At 43.4% G+C, this 24257-nt stretch overlaps 1 protein-coding gene and 1 long non-coding RNA gene across 11 annotated transcripts in view; one reads left to right on the top strand and one right to left on the bottom strand.

Annotated features, from left to right (window-relative positions):
• The window catches only part of RAD51B (RAD51 paralog B), a 431140-nt gene that overhangs the window by 79011 nt on the left and 327872 nt on the right, over positions 1-24257 (bottom strand). For 3 of the 10 annotated variants that reach the window (XM_080396523.1, XM_080396529.1, XM_080396530.1), the window contains one exon: positions 48-7305. The exons of the other annotated variants lie outside the window; for them this stretch is intronic. In XM_080396523.1, the coding sequence (XP_080252649.1) occupies positions 7190-7305 (116 nt within the window). In that variant the 3' untranslated portion in view covers positions 48-7189. Of the gene's footprint in view, positions 1-47; positions 7306-24257 lie in introns of those variants that run through there. 10 annotated transcript variants of the gene reach the window in all.
• LOC308067544 overlaps positions 1-24257 on the top strand; it is a 166607-nt gene that overhangs the window by 50019 nt on the left and 92331 nt on the right. The window lies entirely within an intron of this gene.

The following is a 24257-nucleotide window of genomic DNA, read 5'->3' as shown; positions in this document are numbered from 1 at the left end:
CCTAGAATGAAAAAACATCCCTTGTGCAGAATGAGCATCAATGTAGCAGTTAAGGCAACACCACATTAAGTGCCTTGCACAAAAAGCTGGAACATCACCTTCTAACTAAAATATAAGTAGAATTCATATGAAAAAGCATCTTTAACAAGTACGAGGAGTTGAGACTCTCGCTTAACATCTCATCTAACAGAGGCTGGGATGTGTGCTGCTGTGTTAATATTCTTACAGGGAAGTACTTTAATTCCAAATCAAGAAGGAACATCGCCATCTCCTGAGTCATCAGCATCACTTCCTGCCTTTCTGTGTGCATGTTCATAGGAAATCTTTCATCTAATTTTTTTCAAAGCCCAATCTCAGTTGGCTAGCAAGCTCAGGCAAGATCCAGCCAACAACGGTATAGGCACAACAAGTTTCAACAAAAATATTTGTTGCAAGAACACTCTTTGATTCATTTGCCCTTCCTTGGCTGAACCTCGACTACACCCATCCTGTACACACTTGCGGGGTGCTGTTGCCATGTCAGGGTCCAAGTTCAATTTCTACACTCCCAAGTTACTCCTTCTGGCTTTGAACACTATCCAGGTGGCTGCACAAGGGGCTACAGAAATTACAGGGAGATGGCAGAGGACCTGCCTGAGAAGCAAAGAAAGGGGAGATACCCACACTCTACCAGCCCATCCCCATCCAATCTGCCCACAATGTGCTGTTGTAAAGAGTTTGCAGTGAAGCTGGGGATTTGGCACTGAGGGATTTGGCACTGACATGGTGTGGAATAGTCATCAGATATTTAAAACGGAGCTGAGAGAACAAAGAAGGGCTTTGTAGTGCAAGGCAGCACTGAAAACCCTGAGCCTCTGCCAGCCAGCTTGCACAGAGTGTTTGCTAATGTACACAGTGGAGTGCATTCCTCTCATTTGATTACATGACAGTTTTATATACCAGGTATATGCAGGGGTGGGGGTGGTGGGGTGGTGGGGTTCTTAACCCTTTCAGCCCTCCCCCATCTATAAATCTTAAAGAGACTCACAGTGGTTTCACTTCTGGTCTTGTACTTGCATGCAACTGCAGTCATGGAAGGCTGAGCATGTGCTGTGGGCAACTGATGTGTATGTTAAAAGTACTCTTATCTATGTTGCTAGAAACAGCAGAAGTAACTAAGCATGAAAGAATTAGAAATTTAATTCTCTCCTTACTGATGCTATAGTTTTCTGCATCTCCCTTGATTGAAGCAGTCAGTAGAGTCCTTGTTTAAAGGACCATTATCATTCTCTCTCCATATGGTAAAATGATGGATGCAGAGACTGCTATTACAGCTCCCACTTGTTAGACCAGGGAGAAGGGAGCCAGGAACCCCTGGCTGGCTAATGCCACATTCTACCATGTACTTTATTACATGATTTCTACTGTAAAAATGAGGATAACCATACGTGCCCATCTTGGTGAAGTTCTTTTGAGATCTATGGCTAAAGCATGTTGTTTGTAACCATGCAATGTTCTATGCATTCAGGAAGAAGAACCTCTCATTCAGAGGATGTGAAGCATATAGATGGAGTACAGCACTAAGGCCTAAATTGCAGGCATTTGGGTGCTTTAGTGCCAAGTAGTTGAGAAGGGCAAAGTATTCTTACTTTCCTGTTCTGCTAACGCACAAAGTAAATGTCTTAGCCATAACTATAATAATACACAACTACATTTTCAGAAGATCTGCTGTGGTGCTTTTCATAAACTCTAAGTGCAAAACTGTTAAGTTATAAAGTTAAAAGATTAACTTCTGTTAACCAAGTTAAAAGAATAAGCGAGACACTGACAGAGATGTTCGTGGTTAAACTCCTCAGTACCCGTACTGTTGCCTGTACTTTTCATGTTGGTAGCTCATAGACCAACATCTAATTAAGCCCACAGAACCTCCGCAAAGCATTTAATTAGGAATTATTTTCCTGCTTAGCCACCCAGGGAAACAATCAGGAGATGAAAGTTAAAGCATCTTGCCCAACATTTGGGTGTCAGAGGCATTATTATAATTCATGAGGTTCCTGCTCCCATACTCAAGTACTTAACAAAGCAGGGTTTGCCTCGTAGGTAGACAGGAAATGTTTGGGGCTGGCACTTAGAATCAGATGGACAGAAAGAAAGGAATGTAAAGGAAGGGGAAGGTTATTGCAACAGTGGAAAAGAGTACACATGGGCAAAGAAGGCTAGTGCAAGATGAGTGAGGAGTGGGCCAGAATAAAGGCAAACCAAGACACTGACCTAAGCTTCCATAAGTCACTCAGAGGTTCTTAACCATAGTGAGAGTGATTTCAAAATAGGTCCCAAAACAGATGTGTGTACATAAAGGACTTAAGAGAAAGATGGGAGTGGTTCTGCATTTTTGTACACATAAGCAGGCAGACTCTTGCTAGAATATTTGTATGTGCTTGAATTTGTAAAGAAGAAGGAGAATAATTTCCCAAACCAGAAATTGCATGATTAGATCACAAGCAGGTTAACCAAAAGACACAGACAAGAAGCGGCAGATATCTTGTTTCCAAACTAATGGTATTTTCAGTAAAGAATGACAGAAAATTTGGCATATTAGCAGAACTAATTTACAAAAGGAAAGCACTTTTTGAAGATTCCACTTAAACACTGATGTTCTTTAAAACTATTATTAGCTGTGAGACCCCTCTTTAGCCAACAGAAGAAAATGTTACATTTCTAATGGTATAAAGGAACTGGAAGCATCACAGAGGTTCTTATGGAAAAGTCAGATGTTTCATAAAGCATACTGCAGATGACATTCAGGCAAGTATCTGTATCCTGTTTCTGGAACTGTGTATTATTCTTAATTACTTTTTCCTACTGTTAAGATTGTGTAACTTGACAATAATGTGACATTTCTGAAAGAGAAATATTTTCTATTATGTAAATTTATTTTGTACTAAGAGGAAAGGGGCAGGAAGTACTCAGATGATAGTATTTCTCAGCAGTCTTTAGCTCTAATGTACACAAAATGCTGCTGCCTCAGTTTAACATTGCTCTTGTGTGAATGTAACTTGTCTCACATTCCTTCTCCTCCTAAAGGGTCACTTCTGTAACTGTCACAGAGACACTTCTGCAACCACAGAGGCCCACATGGCTCAGTTATCTTCCCCATACCATCAGACATGTATAAATGTGTAAGACAGCACCCTTGGATGCCAGGAGAGCATTTATGACACCTAACTATATATTGCCTTCACTTTACAAACTGATAGCACTGTTACCCAGCCATCTGAATTCCTCAGCTCGAATAAAAGCCAAAGAAAAATGCTGCTGCTTAGTCAAACACAGAAAAATAGAAGTGATGCTGGCAGAAGAGGCAAAATTTTAGACAAACTAGCAATTATCATACTGTATCAAAGAATAGACTAATGTTATAGTGGCACAGAGCATCAAGGTCTGCATGCCTCCCTGATGCAGGATATGCAAACAACTTTGACAGCCAAAAAAAAGCTGATCTAGATGGTGACTCTTAAGGAACGTGTCCACATTCTGATGTCAAAGGCCACAGACATAAGCACCCAACTCTGAGGACTGGGATCACAGTGTGATGTGCATCTTTGTGGCCTCAGGCTTTACTTGTGGTAGTCACTGCATTTGGGAGGATTCAAAGAGGTGTGAGTTCACTTTCTATGCAGCGTCTTGCTTACTAAATAACAAGCCACCTCCCTCAGCACAAGCAACTGTGAAGATTACCTGGTTCAGTTTAAGGCCTCCAGATCTTTTCAGGGAGAGAAATAGAAGAAATTTGACACATGAAAGGGATGAATCTTCAGAACTCCTGTAGGATATGGGCTAAGAGTGGACATAAATTCTAGTGTCTTCAGGAAACTCCTTTGCAATCCTGTACAGTGCTTTTAAAACAATAATTAATGTGGAAAACATGGACCTGTACACACACTGCTATCTCAAAGCAGAAAGCAGAAATTTCAATGAGAAATCAAGCTGATCATTAAAACAATCAGTGTGCTTTATACTGAGGCCAGAAAGATAGACAAAACAGAAAAATGACCCTCGTTTAACACAATGTTACTTTATCAGGTTTACAGGGTATTAATAAAAAACCATAATGATTTCTCAAACACATTCTACAAGCAAATACTAAATCTTCATACCCATCCTGGGAATGGCTGCAATTAACATACATAGCAGCTGTCCTTTAACATCACACTGGCTTACACATCACCGAATCCTGCCAAAACATCCCTGGTTGTACATAAATAAAGTAACAAATGCACAGCTCTGGGAATGGTGTTGGTTAAGCTCTACATGGGAATCAGTAGAGGGAATGTAATACTGTGGCTTTTGGAGTTCTATGAAATAATGGAAATAAATAACATCTTTTTTCCCCCCTCTCAGTGGAGTAATGGAACAGTAGATAAACTGCACAAAACCACAGCTAAATATTTAGAGCCCACAAGGAAAAAGTCCTTTGAACAAATCAAGCTGTTTCCCTTAAAGGCTGGGAAGGAAGAGAGAGACAGAGGGTTTGTCATTGTTATTTCTATTTTTAAATACATAAGAAATGCTCAGATACTATGCTGATAGGGGCTACATAAGCACCAAGAGAAAGAAGGGCTTTTTCCCATGAAATTCTTACACCTTTATAGTGGTAATCTGGGCTTCAATCTTTGGCAGCACCTTTTCCAATCAAGACATCTGGAAATGTCTCAAAACTATTTCAAAAACCAATGGAAATACTGCAATACAAAACATGGGCTTCAAGCCATCTGGAGATACAATGGGTACTTGGAATTCCCAAGGATTTCCTCCAAAATGATTATGCTCACTATCTGCTCCTTGCCCACCGTCACACAGTTAACGTTCCTCATTTAAAGAATAGTCACAGATGTTTCTCTGATATTAAAGTATAAAATATAGGCTGACAAGGAATGGTACTTAAAAGTTTTGAAATATTTTTGAATTCATTAAGCAATTATATTATTTAATACTCTGGACCTCAGTTTTCCTACCAGTAAAAGAGTTTATTGTTAAAAGGCATTTACTTACCTAGAAGGACTACTATGAGGATAATTAATATTTTTAAAATATTTAAAGAAGGCTAAAGAAAAGCATGGGAAAATTGTGATTTGAAACACAAAAGACGAAATGGGAAACACAGGGAAGGAATTGAAGGTTATCTCCATATAATAGGACAGATTGACAATGTAGGATATACACAAATCTTGGATCCTCAAACTTCTCCTATTCTTCATTCTGCTCTTAAGTAACCCCCCACAGATGGAGTGCACCTATAGTGAAAATGAGCACTTTAACTTCCCTGTTCATTTCATATTGATCAAATAAATTCTCTAATAAATTTAGTGTCCATCTCCCAAGAAAGAAGAAAACATGCTTCTCAGAGTTCCCAGGAGTTAAAGCAATGATCCAAATCACAAAAAAAAACCCCAACAAAAACAAATACAGAAAAAAAGCCCCAAGAAAGTAGCAAAGAGAAATCAACTCAGACATAAACCAAGATAAATCTTCCCAGTTCACAGACTGTGAGGACTTGACAGGGTGTCTTCATGCCTCAATCACTAACCTGTTAACAACTGAACATATACTCAGGTTTGCAGCTGAAAAATCATAAAATATTTTCTAAATTTTAATTCATTTGCATTTCACAGTCCACCAACGAGATTTAACCAGTACATTCTCCACAACAACTTGCACTGCTGACTATCTCCAGTCACACCTTGCTGCTAATGCCTCAGTGATGAGGCAAGGCACCTTGAATTGGAAGTCTTCATCTATTTTGGATCCAACCTACTGTTGGGAACATATGTTAAATTTCTGTGAAAGATGAGGAACAGAAATCAAAAAATGGATGCACATTTTTAAGGTACCTCGTGCTGCATCTGAAAGCAGCTTTGCTCAGAAATCAAGTCTGAGACAGCCCCACCACTTTGCATTTCAGTGTCTTTCACTGCAAGATCTTTTTTACTCACATTAGCTAACTGAGCTTTTAAAAATATTTTGGGATTGTATCACTGATCCTGTTTCATGCCCAGATAGATTCAGACAGAATGTACCCCAAGTTAACGGAGTTTTTGAGGTTTATACAAAACACCGCAGAGGGAAGCTAGGATGAGGATTCAGGGTTCCTGCCTCCCAGCCTGGCATGCTGTGTGCATTGCGACCCAGCCACCATTCAGTGCTCCTGTGCTAGCTTGGCTTGTCTGGCCCAGTAATAATGAAAGGAAGAATGGATTTTTCACTAGGAATTTGGAGTATTTTCTCATTATAACCAACCAGCATGACCAGAAGAAAAGCCCTGATGCAATCTGTGGGCCTAGTTCTCACTCCCCCGCTGGCAGGGTCTGAAAAGGCTGCCAGGGCCACCAGCCCCACTCCTCCAGGAGAGGGCAGGGAGAATGTGCAGAACCAGATCCTGCCTGTCAGGTCTGGGATCCTGCCTTCAGCACTGCCCAGAGCTTCACAGTTCAGGGAAAAGCAAACAAATAAACAAAAAATCCACTCCTCCTTCCCCCTTCCAGCACCTGTGGCCTGTGGTGCCGTAACCAAGGAAGCGGCTCTTCCCATTACTGGCAGCCAACCTTTCCAGCAGGCGACGACAGGGCAAGGATAAACTCCAACAAAAATCCCACCACCAGCCTTGTTCTTCAAGCCAAAACTAGAAAACGGGGCAGGATGGGCATGGTTTGGTATCTTAAGGACAGAGAAGGGCCCCCCTGTCTGGACACAGCTCAGCGTGCTGTGGGGGAAGACGGCGGCTTGGGGGAGGCCAGCGCATGGAGGGTTAACGTGGGTTTCCACTTCAGGGTGCCCAGAGGTATTGATTACTGCCCTCCACAAAAGCAAGTTATCTGAAGGGTATTTTCTTCTTTCCTCTCAAGGTCACCCTCGACACTAAAGCAGCAGCCGAGGGGCTTTCTCCTGGAGCAGACACAGCCGGAATAATCCCACAAGGTCAGGAGGAAAGGGCAGAGGCCGAAGGGCAGGGAAGGTCAGCGCCAGGCAGGCATGGTGCAGAGCTACTGGAGCAGGCAGAAGGTCTGTTTCTGGGTCCTCCAAGCCCTCCTGCCCGAAACTTAAGATGCACTTTGGGAGAGCCAGGGATGGGGCTCATAGTAACATGGCATAATGGACAGCTGACGGCATCTGTCCTGGGAGCAGGAGCAGGGGGAGGAGAGGGCTCTGTGCTTCATACTCGCTGATGCGACTGTGTGTTGTTCTGTTTGTGACAGTGCAGTCTCAACACGCTTGTGGTTTCTTGTGCAAGGAGAAGCGGTGCCCAGATACAGAGAGAGGAGATGCCGGCTGAAGCAGTGCAAGGGAAGCGAAAACACTGTCAAGGTTTTGCTCACTGCAACCCATGCGTGTACCTTTTACAATACAGATGAAAGAAACAATGCAAAGCTACAACATAAAATTGCACCAAGCCACCAGAAGTCATCACCTGTGTGTTCTGCTCTGCCATGGGCTTACTCAGCTTAATTCCTCTTTCACACATAGTCAAAAGTCAGAGCAGATCGTCTGCAGTTAATGGGAATCGCACCCCTGTACAACAGTCACAAGAGACAACCAGACCCACCATGTGACTCCAGGTCTTGGTCTTGCTGTTCCTGTAATGGGGATAAAGACCACCACCTATGTCCCCTCAGGCTGAAGGTGCACTCCCAGCACTCCTTCAGGCTTGCTGAGACCCTGAGAAGGCACTAGGGGAGCTGAGGGAGCAGAGCAGTTTGTAGCACCCCATACGCATACCAAGGCCTCAGGCGGGAATCACTTAACATATTCCTTTCCAACTCCAGTACGATGTGTGGTACTCTCCCCTCTCTGCCACCAGATTTTCTCTTTCCTTTTCAGTGAAACATAAATAACTCTGTAATTGAACTTCCTGGCTGTGATTACATGAGTTTGCACAGGCCAAGCACACAGCAGATTCATCCTCCCTCTCCCTTACCATCCACTCCTTCCATCAGGCCACTGTTTGGCCTTGCCATATACCCTGTCATACAGTCTGCTTTCCACAACCGCATAAGACTTTGGTCATGGTCTTTCTAACAGCTCCTACACTAGCCCACCACTGCTAGTAATTGAGCAGAAGACAGAGAAGGCAGGTAGCTTTTTACCTGAAAGCTATGTTTGATCCATCCAGTAGAAGAGGCCAGGCAGATGGAAACATAGGCTTCTTGTACCACATCATGCCAGTACTCTGCTTCCAGCAAAAATCAACTCATTCAGAAGAATCAAAAAAAAGTCAGTGTACCTAGCCAGCTGTAAAATGGGAGTAGGCAGAAATACTCCTCTCTTTCCTTCTTCGACAAGGCAGCCAAAGATACACTGTTACATTGAGAACTTTCCTCCCTTAAATTTGAGCCTCCTTTTTTCGCCATCTGATCTCACTTATCTCACCATGGTTTTCTGGATAGTAGCAGGGAAACAAGAATTTAATTTAGGTATGATGTTTGGATCTGGAAACAAACTTTATCAGAACACAGGGATGTTTGGTTTTGTGTATGTTTTGACTTAACTAATTATTATGCTACATGAATCCAATTAAAAATCTGAATACATGCCTGACTGTCTCAAGATGTAAAGAGCTCTGAATCTGTTGTTTCATCTTTAGCAGAAAAAGAAACAGAAACCAAATAAAAATAAGGAGAAGGGAATAAAAACCAAAATTTACCCAACACCTTCCTGAGGGCAGCTGCTAAATCTCCTAAGAACATGCTATGTGCAGTTCTGGGATATCTTCTCTCCACTTAAGGTACTACAAGTCCTGGTTATGAAAGTGCTAATTTCCAGGGTGCAAAGTTGGGACACAACTTCATTCCCAATACTGCCAAGCACACTGTGACTTTTCCCCTATAATTTTTGTCACCCAGAGAGAGAGAACGTGTCCTTTTTCCTGAAATTAACCCTTTACCTCTGATGAGGAAGCCCAAAGAAGCTAGTTGGCTGCATAGGACTTGGAGACTGCACGAGCCAAAAGAGGAAAACACGAAGCACCATCTTTTCCTCAGAATGTGCACAGGCATTCCTTATTTTGGGCACAAGTGACTTAGGATTTGAAGATATTTGCTGGCAGCTATTTAATTGCCATACTTTTTAATTACTTCTCTGCATGATGGATGAGATTTTTGTTGAAATGAGGTCACAGTATTTTACCTTTTCCTCCCATGCTGGGACTATTTGCCCTGTCAATTTGTGTAGCTTAGAAAAATATATGCACATCCTCTGAGCCTGGGCCTGGCACCATAAACAAAGACCATTTTGGCTCCATCCGCTTGGCAGTTAGTGAAAGCCTTTGGGTGCAGGCTGCGGTGGTGCAGAGAGTGCCCTCTGCTATGCTGGGAGCAATCACTGTAGGCACCTCTCCCCCGCCACAGGGGACATGGGGCAACTTCAGCCTCAAAAGTATAGGGTAATGATGTGCCTCACCAGGACCCACCTCTCCCACCCTCACACAGCCACCCTATACTGGACGGTAAGTGGGATCCTGGGCTCATCTCTCCTTTGCAATTTCAGGGAGAGTCAAGGGCTCTGACCCTCTGCCCCTTGGCAGCACCACGAGCCACACCTGCCACCCTTGTCATTTCTGTCATTCCAGCCAACCCTCATGGAGTAATGCTGGACTTCTTGAGCACTTCTCAACCTCCTCTTCCTTTTCTGTTCTCCTCATCCTCTGCACAAATAACTCCACTCTTTCAACAGCAGTTCAAGTAAAACAGAGAATTTCAAGAGAGGGAGAACACTGCTGATATGTACCCAGCCCAGATTGTATCTGCCAAGCTCTAGAACCTTAAGCCAGATGGCCTGGGCAAGGTGGAGTGGGAAGGAGCCTAATGCCAATGCACTGCCCAAATTTGATTTGAGAGAAAAAAGCCTTTTAACGTGACAACACACACAGGGCACCACCTCCCATTTCCTCAGAACCAATGTCTCTGGCCTGCTTTGATCAGTGCCCTGGCTGGAATGTGCAAAGTTCAGTGTATGGTCAGACTTCAGTCACTCAGCCTCCCAAGTCAGCCCTGGAAGAAAAGAAAAAACCGGACACATCCATTTGCTGCTTTCTCCAGTCTGAACTTGACAACCATTTATGACCCTCTCAAAGGTGGGCTGCTCTCTTACTCCTGACCTTGGCTGTAAACGCCAGCATCGTTGTTATCTCTTAAGAGCCTCCTGAGTTCGGTCTATCATCCTCTGAGCCTGGCACTGGCTAAGGGCGCACCAAACAGCACCGAGTGAGGGGCTCTGGTTACATGCCAGAGACCCAAGAACTCATCAAGCCCCTTAAAGCCAGGAGAAGACACAGTAAGCGAGTAGGAGTGGTGCAGTAACAACATTGTTCAGACTCCTAACCTCTCTGGCTCTACACTATCAACACAGTGAAGACATCTGATAAAAAAGTGGGACTTGGGTAAAATAACTCCTTTCCTTGCCAAGCATTAATCTCAGTCCCTTTGGAAATCTCTCCCTGGAGTCCAGGGTCATACACTGATGTGTAGGGTGTTCCACAGCTGGGCACTCTCTGTGCCGGTGCCCCAGTCCCTTGCTTTTTGGGATTTAGAGCCTGGAGAGGTCAGAAGCTCCAATCACACCAAATGAAGCTGTGGCAGACAGCCCTAAATTATTAATGTCTTTAAATACTAAGTGCACTCAGGAACCAATTCAGCCTGCAGCACACAGGCTGTGCATCAACAAGGTCCCAAAGGGGCTGCAGAAAAAAAGTCTCACTAAGGACCGTGAAGTAGTAATTCTGTTTGCACTGATACATTTCTCTCTCCCACGGACGAAGGATAGGATATACATGGTCATGAATCACTGCATTTGTAAGCACATGCACTCTTCTCTTGCTGTTTCAGTCAATCCTTGTCCCTGGGAGAGACACAGCTGTCCTAACCAAAAGCTCAGATTTATTCACATCTGAGAAGGTAGCCTTGCAACCTGGGAGAAGACTGACACCTTTCAGTTACACGGCAAGGGCATCATACCTCCACATCTACAATCTGACTTGAGTAAGGACTCCAATTCTGTCACTAGAAAGACTGCAATTCTTCAGCATAGCTCTACTATGCACACTTTGATATTTATCTTTAACTACATCCTTTTAAAACTGACCTTACTGACAGCTTGCTTCTGTAAGCTTCCATTTTGCTATTTAGTTTCATCCCCCTATGACTGCGGTGGCTCCCACCTCTGGCTCCTCTGGCTACGGACCACTGGCACAACTGGCCTGCACAGAACAACTCTGACATGGATTCTCTGTTAACAGTTTGCTGTTTTCATTCAGGGTTTTTTTTTTTGTTGGTTTTTTTTTTTTTTCAGGAGGAACTGATGCTGATTTTTGCTCCTGCTTCAACATTTGGCAGAAGCGTAACATTTCACATGTTGTAGGAAACAGGAAGAAAGTTTAACTTCAACTGCTTAGGATGTACATGCACAAACAACACACTTAAAGTGCGTGCTCCTCCTGTTCATCTCCTCCACACCTCAATTTTTTCTGTTCTCTTTCTCTGCTCTTCTGGGAATGTATCTCACTTCTGCTCATCTCTCTCCCACACCCATAGGCATGCACTGATTTGTTATTGCTAGGTCACTTGTGATTACAGGTCTGGATATGCTAGTTTATTGCAGGCTTGTCCCTGGCTTGATAGGCTGTTTGCTGTTTTGTTATTACAGTGCTTAAGCCTCATTCTTCCAGTTTGCTCTTTCACATACACACACAAAGCACCACAACATATTTATTTTGAAAAGGCAAACAGAAAAAATGACTTGGGCTTTGCAAACAATTTGAAAGGGAATGAGGGAAAAGGGGGTTACGGGCACCTGAAAGGCCAGCCTCCCTGTCCTGCCTGACTTCTCTGAGTGTTTGCCATTTTTTCTGTGGTACTGGAATATAAAACTTCAAGTGCCACAAAAACTGCATGTCCATTTGCTTTGCTTGGCTGCAGAAGCCCAGGCACAGCATATTCATCTGGGAAGCTGTTAGCTGGGGTTGGGGAAAACCACTGGTCCCTTTTGGCTACAGAGACATCGGCAGTAGTTGCTACAAATTAGACCTGGCTCCTTACAGCAACAGGCAACAAACGTGAAGAACTGAAAACTTCTAAAAATTATTATTGATGTATTTACTCTTATCAAATATAACAGCACACCCCTACACCCCTCAAATTTGTTTTGGGCCTCTTCCAAAAAGAGGTGGATTTCAAACGTAAACCTACACGTATCCTCGCAGCAGACAGAATTTCCGTTTTATTTTGAAAAATTCTGTGTGTAGCCCCACTAGATTCCTCCTCTTCCCCCTCCCAGCAAGAAAAAAAAAAAAAGCAAACTTCTGGGCATAGCTTAAAAGCCACAAAACTTCCTCCATGTGTGTATTCTCCAGCTCTGCTGCAGATATTTGGTGTTACATAAAACTGGGCAGTTAGTGATTCTGGCAGCTGAAAAATTACAAAGTTCACGGGCCGAGGAGGGCGTGGGCCCAGCTGAAGTTTTCCAGAGCGCCGTATCAGATGGAGCAGAGGAAGAACGCTTCTCTCTCGAGGCTCAGGAAGGTGGAGTTAGAAGCTCTGAACGTGAAGCAAATTTCAGGGAATGTTCTACATTTGCTGTCCCCTGTGAACACTGGTATCAGCAGTGCTGGTTATCAAGGATGGTCTGGATGTTAAAAAGCAAAAAATGTGCCGTTCTGTGTGTGGCAATGCAATGCTTTTACAGTGACACAGCAGAGGCTGACATAATCCAGTTACCCCTGTTAGCCAGCGCTGTGCAAGCCTTCTCCCTTATGAACCAGCGGCATGTTTCCATTTCCATCTGGACAGCTGATGCATAAGGATGAGATCAAAGTGCATCATGTAAGAAACTGCACTAGCTACCAAACATGCTCCAAATCGGCACATTTATGCTAGAAGATGGTTTTCTGTTAGAACATCTGTTTACTGGGATGATGCTAAATATAACTGTTACATTTAAAATTATGTCTGAAAACAGAAAACTTCGAAGATCCAGACTTAAAACTATCCAGGTAGGAAGACTTACCATTCTTACCTACTATGAGTGCCAAACAGTGTGTTGGTTAGCACATGTTGTAAGATATTGGAATTTTTCCGTGTAAGTAGTCCCAAGTGGGTTTTAAAACATCCTGGCTAGTCAGGATTCATTTTCTAGCTCTGGACAGGGTTTTAAAACATGCTTTTAACTGTGACTAGCTGTGATCACACTAAGGACAAAATAGCTTTTAACCATGTGTTAGTTAACAAATACTGGAATATTGTGTCCAGTCTTAAGGCATACAGTGCAAGAAAGACAATGGCAACCTGAAGTGAAGTCCAGTGGAAGGACCCTAAAATGGTTAGGGGCTGGAGCAGGTGACATAGGAAGGGAGGCTGGGAGAACACAAATTCTTCAGCCTAAAGAAGGTTAAGGCAAAAGGCTTTGTATAAGAAGGTAAGAGTATTTGAATTTTATTATTTTAATGAAAATGCTGATAAAGAAGCCAAACTTAGAGGTTTTACAGAAGAAAATCTGTCCACTAGGATCTGGAATAACTCACCTCACATGAGCGAAACCCAGCCATTTTTTTGATTCTCATCACTATCTGAAATGGAAACCAGCCCCAACGACCCAGAGAGGAGACACTGTATATATCAGGGTACTAGCTACTACAAGCAACTGATTCACTTAGTATTAAGGATGGAAATCTGTTTTAAAGACCAATTCTTTTGCATGGTGTCATCAGTTCTCAGTGAAATAGGAATGGCAAGGTCGACTCTGTTTACCTATTCTGAACAGACAAAAGACAAACTTCTATAACTCAGTATGGAATCAGTCATCTAACTAAATAAAGGAACCGCTTGTGTGCTAAGCGGTCTTGGTCAAGTCACTCAAAAGCTTACCACTTGAGATTATGGTTCTGCAGCAGTCTAAATTAAACTAACAGTTGGTTTATGTGGTCTAGCTCTGGCTCTCCCATTCCTCACTTACACCCAACACATTGCTCATTACACCATTCACTCAGCTGTTTCCCCTGATCTAGGTCAACATAAAGATCACCTAACAAAAAGTAACATCCTTTTGTACAAACCAGGATCACAATAGCTAAAGCTATAGATAAGAAGTAACATTTAACTCTGCTTTTCCATTTCATTTTAGACAGCTGCAATTTTCCTCAGGTTTGCAGTTGCCTCTTTTTTTCTTTTTCTTTTTTTTCCCTCTTTTTTTTTGAGAGAGGGGAAAGGGAAGTTTTGGAAAATTCAGTAAGTTGCTCATTCTTATATGTAAAATACAATTTCAATGTACTTTTTCTGTTACTGTCAGTTCACATTCCTTAGGAAAAAGTTGAAGTGATAATTAAGGAAATTCAGTGAATGCTTACTGGAAAATATTTGCTTTATAATGAAAACACAGGCATGCCATGACAATACTTAACATGGAAGGCAGGAAGCATTTTGGATATTTTTTGCATCTGAGAGAACATTATGTAATTTGTTACTTAGATGTCACTAAGCTGCATAAAAAGAAAAAAAAGACCAGACATACCAAATAAAAATTATGAAAATGCCGTTTCCTCCCCCCTTAGCATGCCCTATAGGATCCAGGGTTCTGACCTCAGTAAGACCCTCAATCTGGCAAGCAACTATGGGACTTTCAGTTGCAAGCTCCATGTGCACCGAAGCTCACTCCCTCTGTGCTAGAGCCCCCTTGCAGACTACAGCGATCTGCACAAGCCAATTTTTTTCTTTCAGTCTGGGATCTGGCAATGACCTCCTGCAACCTAACCGCTCTCCCCACCAGCCTTTTCTCCAGGCTCTGTGTTGACCTGGCAAACGCTTCTAGCTGTAAGGAGATGAAAAGAAGGTAAGGAAAAAATGGGGCAAAAAAAAGCACAAGCCCTGCAGATGAAAATCTGAGGCAGTGTTTTCCTTTCCAAAGTGCTGCTACATTCCCATAAGCTTGTGGTTTCCTGCATTCTGCTGAAGGGCTTTTTTTTTTCTTTTTTCTATTTTTTTTTTTTAATCCTTCTGGTGATATCTGAAGAGGGAAAATGTCCAGCACTAACAGGAGGCCTTTTGTTCTATTCGTTTCTAAGTGGACTTTAACCCAGTTACTACAGACTGAGTCACTGAGGAAACAAATAAAATAAAAGCTCTCTGTTTTGTCCCTCTGGACAGGTCAGGGACATGTTAAGTTCTGTTCTCCCTCTCCTGCTTTCTGGAAGCAGCACTAGACCTCGCATTACACTGCAATAATAATGAACACAGTTTATAGCTGTTCTTTATATGTCCTGGCAACCCCTACAGAGTTGATATTCCAATAGAGCCAGCATTTCATTAACAAAATAAATGCACAAGGGGTGTATCTTTGGGTAATGAGATGAAATTAAACTGGAGAAAGGCTGGCTAACAGGGACCAGTAAGACGTGGGTAAGTGTGACACATATAGGTGCATGCCTGAGCTATTTTTGTACGTTCTCAGATCTCAAGTATTTTAATGACTCACAGCAAACAACTGCTTGTCTCTGAATATGACTGTGATTCCCATGCTATCAGGCTCAATTTTAGGCTGAATTTGAGGGTTGAATTTCATTCATTCTTTGCAGTTCTGTTTGCTATGACAAGTTATATCCTGTCACCATACATCAATTTTAGGGTAAATCATTATCTATTTAGATCCCAAACAAAACAAAAAAAGCATCCTATGCATAGGCCTGTAGTTCCCTGGGGCTTACTGATCTCTGGAGGCTCTGGAAAGTGTGCACAAGAGGACTGCTCCTCCTCTTTCTCTCCTTCTCTCACCAGCCTGCCTTTCCTGAAAACCTTTTAAACTCCACAGTGCTCCCTTATTTCTGAGCTCTCAGCGCTGGCCAAACAGCTGCCTGGTGTGGCTGCAGGCACAGAAGACAGCTATAGGTTTGCTTTCGCCTCCCTTTTGTACCCTCCCTGAGAGCTGGTTACTTGGTTGCTTATCTAAAGCCATTGTGCTGTTTTCCCACAGCCCTCTTCCTGGTCCAGAATACTCAAACTTGTTTTTAAAGTGGGGAAGTTTTATACTGGGAAGAAGTTAGTAGTAGGTAGGCCAGAAATGTGTTTTTCAGCTGGAGAATGGACATGCATACAAACCTAGAACAGTGACAGGCAGCGACACTTAGCAGAGAGGATTTTGTACCAGAACACGACCATACTGTGCTGCATGGAGAACTCAACACAGGCAAAGCCAAGACCGTTCCAGGCCACGGGTGTGAGTCAGCAGGAGTTTCACATGTGGCTAGTACTGCACTGGGCATGGAAGGGCAGAGAGCACAAAGCCAGAACCATACCGATGCCAGAGCTGGTGTGCAGAGTCAGGACTGAACTCAGCACCGTGTCCGGCCTCCTGCTGCTCCCCCTTCTCTCTCCCATTTCCCAACAAAATTGTCATCCTATAGCCACGGCACTCTGGGACTGTGTGTCTGGCACAAATGACACATATTCCCACACCTGCTCTGAGCTGTGCAGAGACTGTCCTAGATGCTGAGGTTTGCTGGAGAACAGTACTTTGGCCATGACCCTTCTCTTGGTTTGATTTCTTGTGCCCATCTTGGTATTCCTCAACTCTGAAACAGTCCAGAAAAAGTTGGTGAACACCTTTTGCTCTGCCAGAACAGCTAAGAGTAAAGGGCTTGCACAGCAAATGAAAAGTGAATATGAACTGTTACCCTATTGACTTCTTAATACTCTATATTCTGTCTGCATGAGCCTATCAGTCTACACAAGCTGCTGCATGAGTTATGAAAAAACAAGTCAGCTGGTCAGCAAAGGCTCTGTGATCTTGGTGCTACTTAGCATCATTATCCTTGCCTAACTTTTCCTTTGATTTATTCTGCAACAGCCACACGAGACAAAAACATGGTCCAGGTTTAGCATAATTTGGGAGTGTAGGTGGCTGCATTACTCTTCCCTTATTACAGTCGCAGCAATGGACACATAGACAACACAACCTGCTCTAGGTGGACCTGCTTTAGCAGGGGGTTGGGCTAGATGACTCTAGAGGTCCCTTCCAACCTCAACCATTCTGTGATTCTGTGACAGCCTCTTTCCTTACATTGTTCTTTGCTACTACAGTATCAGGGTTTCACTGGGATGCTCCTCACATCACCTGGGCCAATAGAAAAGATGCAAAAGAAATTCCATCCCAGCCAGAGATCTGGATGGGTTTCAGAGGCTGTCAAGAGCAAGCAAAGGAGCAAAACATTCTGAAGTTCAGATGGTAGATTCTTTGGGACAGTTGCCAAGAATTCATGTTCATTTCTTGGTGGAATCCAACTTTAGAACAGAAATTATAATGGTGAACATGGGGAGAAATTTGTGACCAGCAGAAGCAACGCATCTGTTTTTTTACCAGAGACAACTGAACTCCAGATGTTGTCAACATCACATAATTCTAGAAGTGCCAATCTCGTTGTGGGTTACCCTGAGAAAGGTCATGTCACTGAACTTCTGGTAACTGAACGGCTTTTGTACTGGAAAATCCACTCCCAGATCTGCAGTGCATGCTGGAGTTTGATGCTATTTGCTTTCCTATCAGATTAGGCAGAGGAGAAAGATCACAAGGAGATATCCTACTTTATGAAAACAAGCTGGTCTCTTAGATCCCGCATGAGTTGTGCTCGTGCTCATTCTTCTGGAAACCCGGTTGAACATGTTTGCTGCTACAGGATGCTGCCTCAAGCTGTCAGTAAGATAATAAAATACCTTCACCTCAGGTATTTTACCGAGCAGGGTCAGTTTATAGGAACGGCACTCATCAATATAGATACAGTTTACAAATCAGATCAATGCTGACACTGACTTTGGAGGATGTCATGCTGCTGAGTGAAGTGCTAACCGAAGTTCATGCTAGAGCATTCCTTGCAGCAAACAAATAGCATAGACAGAAGGGAAACATTTGAATCTCCTTTCAGTACAGAGTTTTCTCAGTTTTGGGCAGTCACGACTAGGCTCCCTAGTTCCAGTATCAATTCTTTTGCCTCTTAACCTTTGAGTCCTTGACACCAATAAAATGCTGACCATCCATTTCAGAAGCACTACAACCCTCACATCATGTGTTATTTATTTCCTTTCTCCATTTACACATAAAGCCTGTAGGCTGTGTTTGTGCATGTGACAGAGGGAGGGGAAAGAGATGACACATGATCTGAGGGTTACAGTGAGACTACATGCAACTGGTTTGGGACACAATGGTACAGCACGAACAAATGCAGCGTGTTCGTATGACACGGAGGCACATGACTATGCATACCACTGGGTAGCTCTGTGAGGATGTCAGTGCAACTGATTTTCTTTTGTAAAAACTGTTCTCCCTGCCAGATTTTTTTTTTTTTTGGTCACAGCTCTACTACTGCTTTGCAACGTGGAAAGATTCTCAGTGAAATCTGTTTTGTTTTTGTTTTTGTTTTTTTTTTTACACTGTAGATACGAGGAAAGCTTAAGAATTTTCTGTGTACGGTCTGATACGGAGTCAAAATGTCCAGCAGTGACATGCAGTGCACATGATATATTAAATTGATTAGAAAATGGTTTTAGGCAATAGAATAATATAAGTTGCATCCATTTGCCTTTCAAGAAAGAATGCACAAAAGAGTCTGTCACTTAGTTCAGTGGGGTAATCAGGGGGTCTGTCTGGGAACGTACTTATTTACAAAAGGGCACATTATGGCTTTAGAGCTTGTTGGAGTGAAGCAGGCTTAAATACGAGTGTACATATGAAGTGTTCTATTTTATAACTTCTAAGTTGCTCTTTCTGATATACTTCACCCTCCAGCGGCCTTTCGATCAGAAATTAACCTAATCCATGCACAAACTGAGCCTCCGGCTTCATTGCTATCACCAACAGCTCTTTTCTGTCTATTTGCACCAAATGCAAAACTTCCGTTACCTTTCTATTTTTATAACTACTGAAGCCAGTTTATGATGAGTTTTATCAGTTGCTTACACCAGGCTGCACTGCCTACGTTTAGTACATAGTATGGTCTGGTATGAAGTTTAAAAAGATTTTGCATCAACAAACAAATGACAAAAAAATGCAGAAACCAATTTGAGCAGAGGACTGAATTTCTGCTAAGACCTTTGACAGTAGATTCATTGGCTTCCAGCTGATCAGACAGATTTTCAGCTCCTTGCTGGCTTTATTCTCGCGTGATCTGAAGACATTTGGATAGTGCATTTTAAACCAATTGGTTGTTTTCTCAGAGTCTACACAGGGGTCGGGGAGAAAGGGGAGTATCTTTCTTGCTAACTTTAGCCAGACAATGGCAGCTTAACTGTAAAGCCCCCTAAAAGAGAATAAGCCTATTGTGTCCCCAGTGTGTTTCCCACATTTCAAAGGCCACTAAGTAGCACCAGCATCTTTGCCTCTGGGTTACTGAGAAGACAGACTCTTATGCTTATTAAATGATGGCTTTCCCTAATGATTTGAAACAAAAAGGGCACACATACAAAGCCAGAGATGTGCACATTTAAGGCTTCTCCTGCCACAAGGTCAAACACATGAAAAGACACAACAAAAAGTTTGGCCCCAAGATACCAGAGTAGATCCACTTGCCCATCTCTCCCACACCGGCCCTTACTCTCTTTTCTACTGGGAGAGCCCCCGATTCCTGCACAATTAAGCACGGCACCAATGGCATTTCTGCTGCCTCTCCTTCCACTTGGCTTCACTGCTGAGAAAGGAGCTTGTTCGGTGGGGAGGCGGGCACTGCTGCCTGAATAGCCTCTGAAGCATTCATTATCTCTCGCCTAATTACATGGCCAGCATAGTGGTGGTGTTGTGGGAACATTGCATCACATTAATCAGCAAGGGGATGTACCAAGATGAAAGGGTTCCCTTGTGTCTGCTCTCTGCTGTGGAAAATGGGCAGGAGGGTGGGGGAAGGAGCGGGGCATTTATCAAGTGGCAAGGGAGGGAAGGCACAGCGGGTGCACCCAAGCTCAGCCTGGCCAAGCCGCCATTTTCCCAGGCCAGCACTCTTGTAGCAAATACACTTCTTGTGTTCATGCACGGTGATGGCCTCATAGCTCGAGAGCCTGAAATCCCTTACCACAGCACAGGCACGAGCAAGAGCAGCAAGACAGCACACTGCTCAGTTGCTCCAGGTGGGAGTGGGAGCTGATCCTCCATAGCCTATCCTGCCCTAAACCCTCTCTGATCAGGAATGTGACCACCTGTTTGAACAGGCTTGCGTTTAGCTGCAACCTGGCCATGAGACTTTCACAGAAAGTCACTACCACAAAACACCCTCCAAACACTTTCTCCTCCAACAGTATCCGAATCAAATGTCAAATAGTAGCTGTGATGGGCCTCCTGGATCAAAGTCAAGCTAGTACCCAAAAGCAAAAGTTTAATTTCCCAAAGTCTGCTGGTGAGAACCCCAGTTCACCCACACAGTATAATTTTTAAATGGACTCTTGAAATCTGAGAAGAGATCTCATTTCCTCCTACCTTTGTCCCACTTGCAGGGCATTTGAAAGGCTTTGTAAGGCTTTGCATAGATGCTTCTCTGTGTGTTGGAGTTGGGGGGAGGGTTGAGGCATCTACACTGTGGCTATTTGGCACCCTGCAAGATACTGGGTCAGACTGGAATACAAATGACAGTCCTTGGCTGAGCTGCTTATTGCTGTGAGATGCAATAGCAGCGCTCTAGAGAGAATAAGGAAAGGTAACTGAAAAATGAAGACATTACAAATGCAGTTCTTTGCATTGGTTAGCCTCTCTCATTCACTTTGGATTCAATGAATTCACATCAGCCCTCTTGAAAACCCTCCAAGGACTGGCAGCAGCTCATGCTCTACTCTCTTCCCCTTTCACTTCCTGCAGGCCTTCTGTCCATCACGGCTTTTCTGCTCTTGAGCTGTGCTGCAGATTGACTTCAATTGCTTTGAATTGAAGTGTCTTGCCTCCAATCCCCATTGTTTTTGCAATGCATCTGGCTTATTAATGCAGGCTATTAAAGCCACTTTGGAAGCAGATTTACTGAGATGCAGATAAGTTTATCTGCCACAGAGTAGGTGTGAATGCCAGTTCCTCCAGCTGTGACTGTTGCCAAATCCTTCCACTGGTATCCCATGCTGGTTTATGGACAATTGGGGCAGCCTGCTTATCTGTGTTCCACCTGTTGTGCCAGAGTCACCCTGACCCAGTGCCACCTTTCTATTCAAATACTGTTGCCGAGTCAGGTGGTGTTCTTTGGGTTTCAGCACACAGGGGGCATCGCTTCATGGGATACCGGACAGTCCTGCACTAAGAGACTTGACGTCACTGCCTGCCCTCTGGTGAGAGGAGTATACACAACAGGGCCTATCAACATTTTGGTTTTTTTTTAAGGGAGACCAAATGGGACCTGCCTGGGTTACAAATGGCAACCAGACTAAGGAAGGGCAAACCTCCAGTAAATCTTGTTGCATATAACCTAAGCTGAGTGTATGGAGCAGAAGGGAACATTTAAAATAGCACAGCTTGAGACATCATCTCTCCATCCTGGGCTTCTAATGCTTGCAGTGTTGCTCTGGTTTACCTCCACTTCTTGGTGTTTGGGCGCAAGAAGAAACAATGTCCACTGTGATACAGAAGATGTTTAAATCTAGCATGGGGACTGCATGGTCAGTCAGTTTTCTTAGTTCCACTACCATGATCCCTGTTTTTTTTTCACTCTTGTTCCAATGCTAGAGATCCACACTAGCAAAGAGCATCTCAGCTTAGCTTCCATATTTGCCAGGTTTGAACAGAATCTTTCCTCTGCCTTTTGAGTACACACATCTTTTAAATAAACTAACTTTGAGAACTGTATATGCACTTCCTAGCTCCTCTCTCCTGCTTAGTCTTTGGCTGACCATCCTGCCTTGAACACAGGGCCCTTGGTACTTTACTAACCTTTGCCTCAAGCCACCAGGACAGTGGTGCTGTATCCATCTTGTTCCCAACAGAGGCCCAGGAATACCACAAGATGGAGAGCATTTTGCCAGGCACACACTCACTAAATACTGGGAAAAGCCCATGGGACTGGAAACCCAACCCAAAGACAAAGCACAGCTTTATCCCCAGTGGTATTAAGGTTACTATCTGAACAACAACTAGCTGTTCTTTTCATTTCATATTTGCCTGACAAAAGAGAGATACTAAACTTTGATCACTGCAATGTATCCTGTGCTAAAGCTCACCAGTTTACATTGGAGGAAAAAAGCTTGAGAGATAACACAATGAAAAAAACGATCTCTAATCTACCAGATGACAGATAAAAAGGCAGAAGCAAGAGGAAGACGTCCTATGGCATGATACAGGGGAGATAATGACAGGGGAATGTGTCAGACTTTATAATTACTGCTAATGAGGTTAATCTAAGGGCAACTAATCCTGTGGGAGAACATGGTGGCTCTGTGATCAAGGCCTTTTCTGAAATACAGGATTCTCCTGCAGCACTCGACCCCTAACTCCTCTCCCCTTCTGGGACATCCACTGCCCCCCAGCACAGAAATGTCTCCTTTTCTCACAGAGCCACCCCAGCAGTGTGCCATCAGGCATTCCTGCCCCCACAAAGGCAGTGACGTACCTGCTGCAGCCTGCATCCCAAACAAAGAACAGGTTTGCCTCCTGCTTGCACAAGCTCTGGACCGCAGAGGCACAAGTTTGCATGCAAACTGCAGTTTGTTTTGGAAAATGCCTTTTGACTTGTGTTTTACCACCACTGACGGTTATTCCAGGACTTGAGCTTAGTTTTGGCCCATGAGTCAAGGCACTGGGAAGACCAAATGAAGAGCTCTAGGAAGAGGCCTAGAGTAAAAGCTGGTTCAGTTTCCATCTCCTCCTCTTTTTCATGCACCCTTCCCACTGCCACATATACGGTGGCTATGCAAGACAGTCCTTTGTGTAGTAAACACTGTGCACATCATAGCGTTTCTTCCAGTTTTGGGAATGTAACTTTGAAACCATTTTTTTTTTTTCAGAGACAGCAGAAAGCTGGTGGTACTGATGGTACAAAACAATCATGGGAATTTCTTGGTTTGGCACAGAATTTCACTGCTTCTGAAGAGGAAAATCAACACCACAAACATTCCCCCTCCTATCAGAAGGAAGGAGAATGGGTCAAGTGGCTGCTCCACCCCAGGATCTCCAGCCCTGAAATGGAAGTATCTCCAAAGGTCTATGTTCTGCTGAGGCACATCTGCAAAGCCCACAACAAATCCCAAGCACAGGTAAGTTCTGTTTCACAGTTTCACCCCCACTCTTCATGTGACAGCTTTCTTTAAAATCCCACAGTACCTCTTTCTCACTTGGAAACATCATCTCTGGCTTTTCTTTCTCCTTGTCTTAGTCTCTGGTTTCCAAAGGACTGTTAAGTGAGAACGTCTTTTCTACCTTGCCTCTATGCTTCTGTTAACCCTGCTTTACATATTCTATTACAAAAAATAAAATCAAACCTCAAGTGAATGAAAAAAGGACTCAAGCCATTTGACAGTAACTGCAGCATTTATGCCTATCTCTCACTGGTGCCAAAGGTGAGAGGAATTTTAGTAATTCAATAGATAGATAAGATAGGGGAGGTTATTTGATTTAGTATTTGGTTGTACCATGTTTCTGAAATACTGTGCAGCTAAAAAAATGCAAAAGGTCACACGATAAGTTTCTTTAGGTAAATGAAGTAACTTTTTCTAAAGCAATATGCTCATTCCAGGTGCAATTATTGTATTTTTAACACTTTACTGTAAGTCCCCCTTTAAAGGAAGCCCTTATCCAACAGCTCAGTGGTGATTTTTAAGTAATCTCCCTCTCTCTACATCCCCACACTAACGCCAACAGGGCTCACAAGGAAATCCCAACAGGCAGACTGTTATTCAGTCCATTTCTGCATTTCTAAGGCTCATCGACCTTTTGTCAGATAAAAGCTTCCCATCTCTTTAAGCCCTTCATTCTTGCAATAGTCCCACAGAAAAGTTGACATCCTTGGCAAGGAGATTGAAAAGCAGCTTGTCCGCCCTTCCCAACAGTCCAGGCTGAGGTTGTTTTAGCCTGTTTAAATCTCTCCCCTATTTATATGCTAATGTTCTGGTATCAGCAGAAAGTATAAACAGTGTTGTTTACAGCTCCCTACAGTCCGTGAGCACCAAGCTGCCAGGAGAATACTGTGTCCTGGGCAAAGAGATGTATTTATTGACAATAAAAATGGCCACTTCTAAGACTATGAGAAACAAAACTGAACTGTAAAAATGCAGTGTCAGCCAACAATATAACCACAC

This window comes from Falco punctatus, assembly GCF_963210335.1.
Source record: "Falco punctatus genome assembly, chromosome: 7".
NCBI lineage: Eukaryota > Metazoa > Chordata > Aves > Falconiformes > Falconidae > Falco > Falco punctatus.
This window is presented reverse-complemented; position numbering and strand designations above follow the sequence as displayed.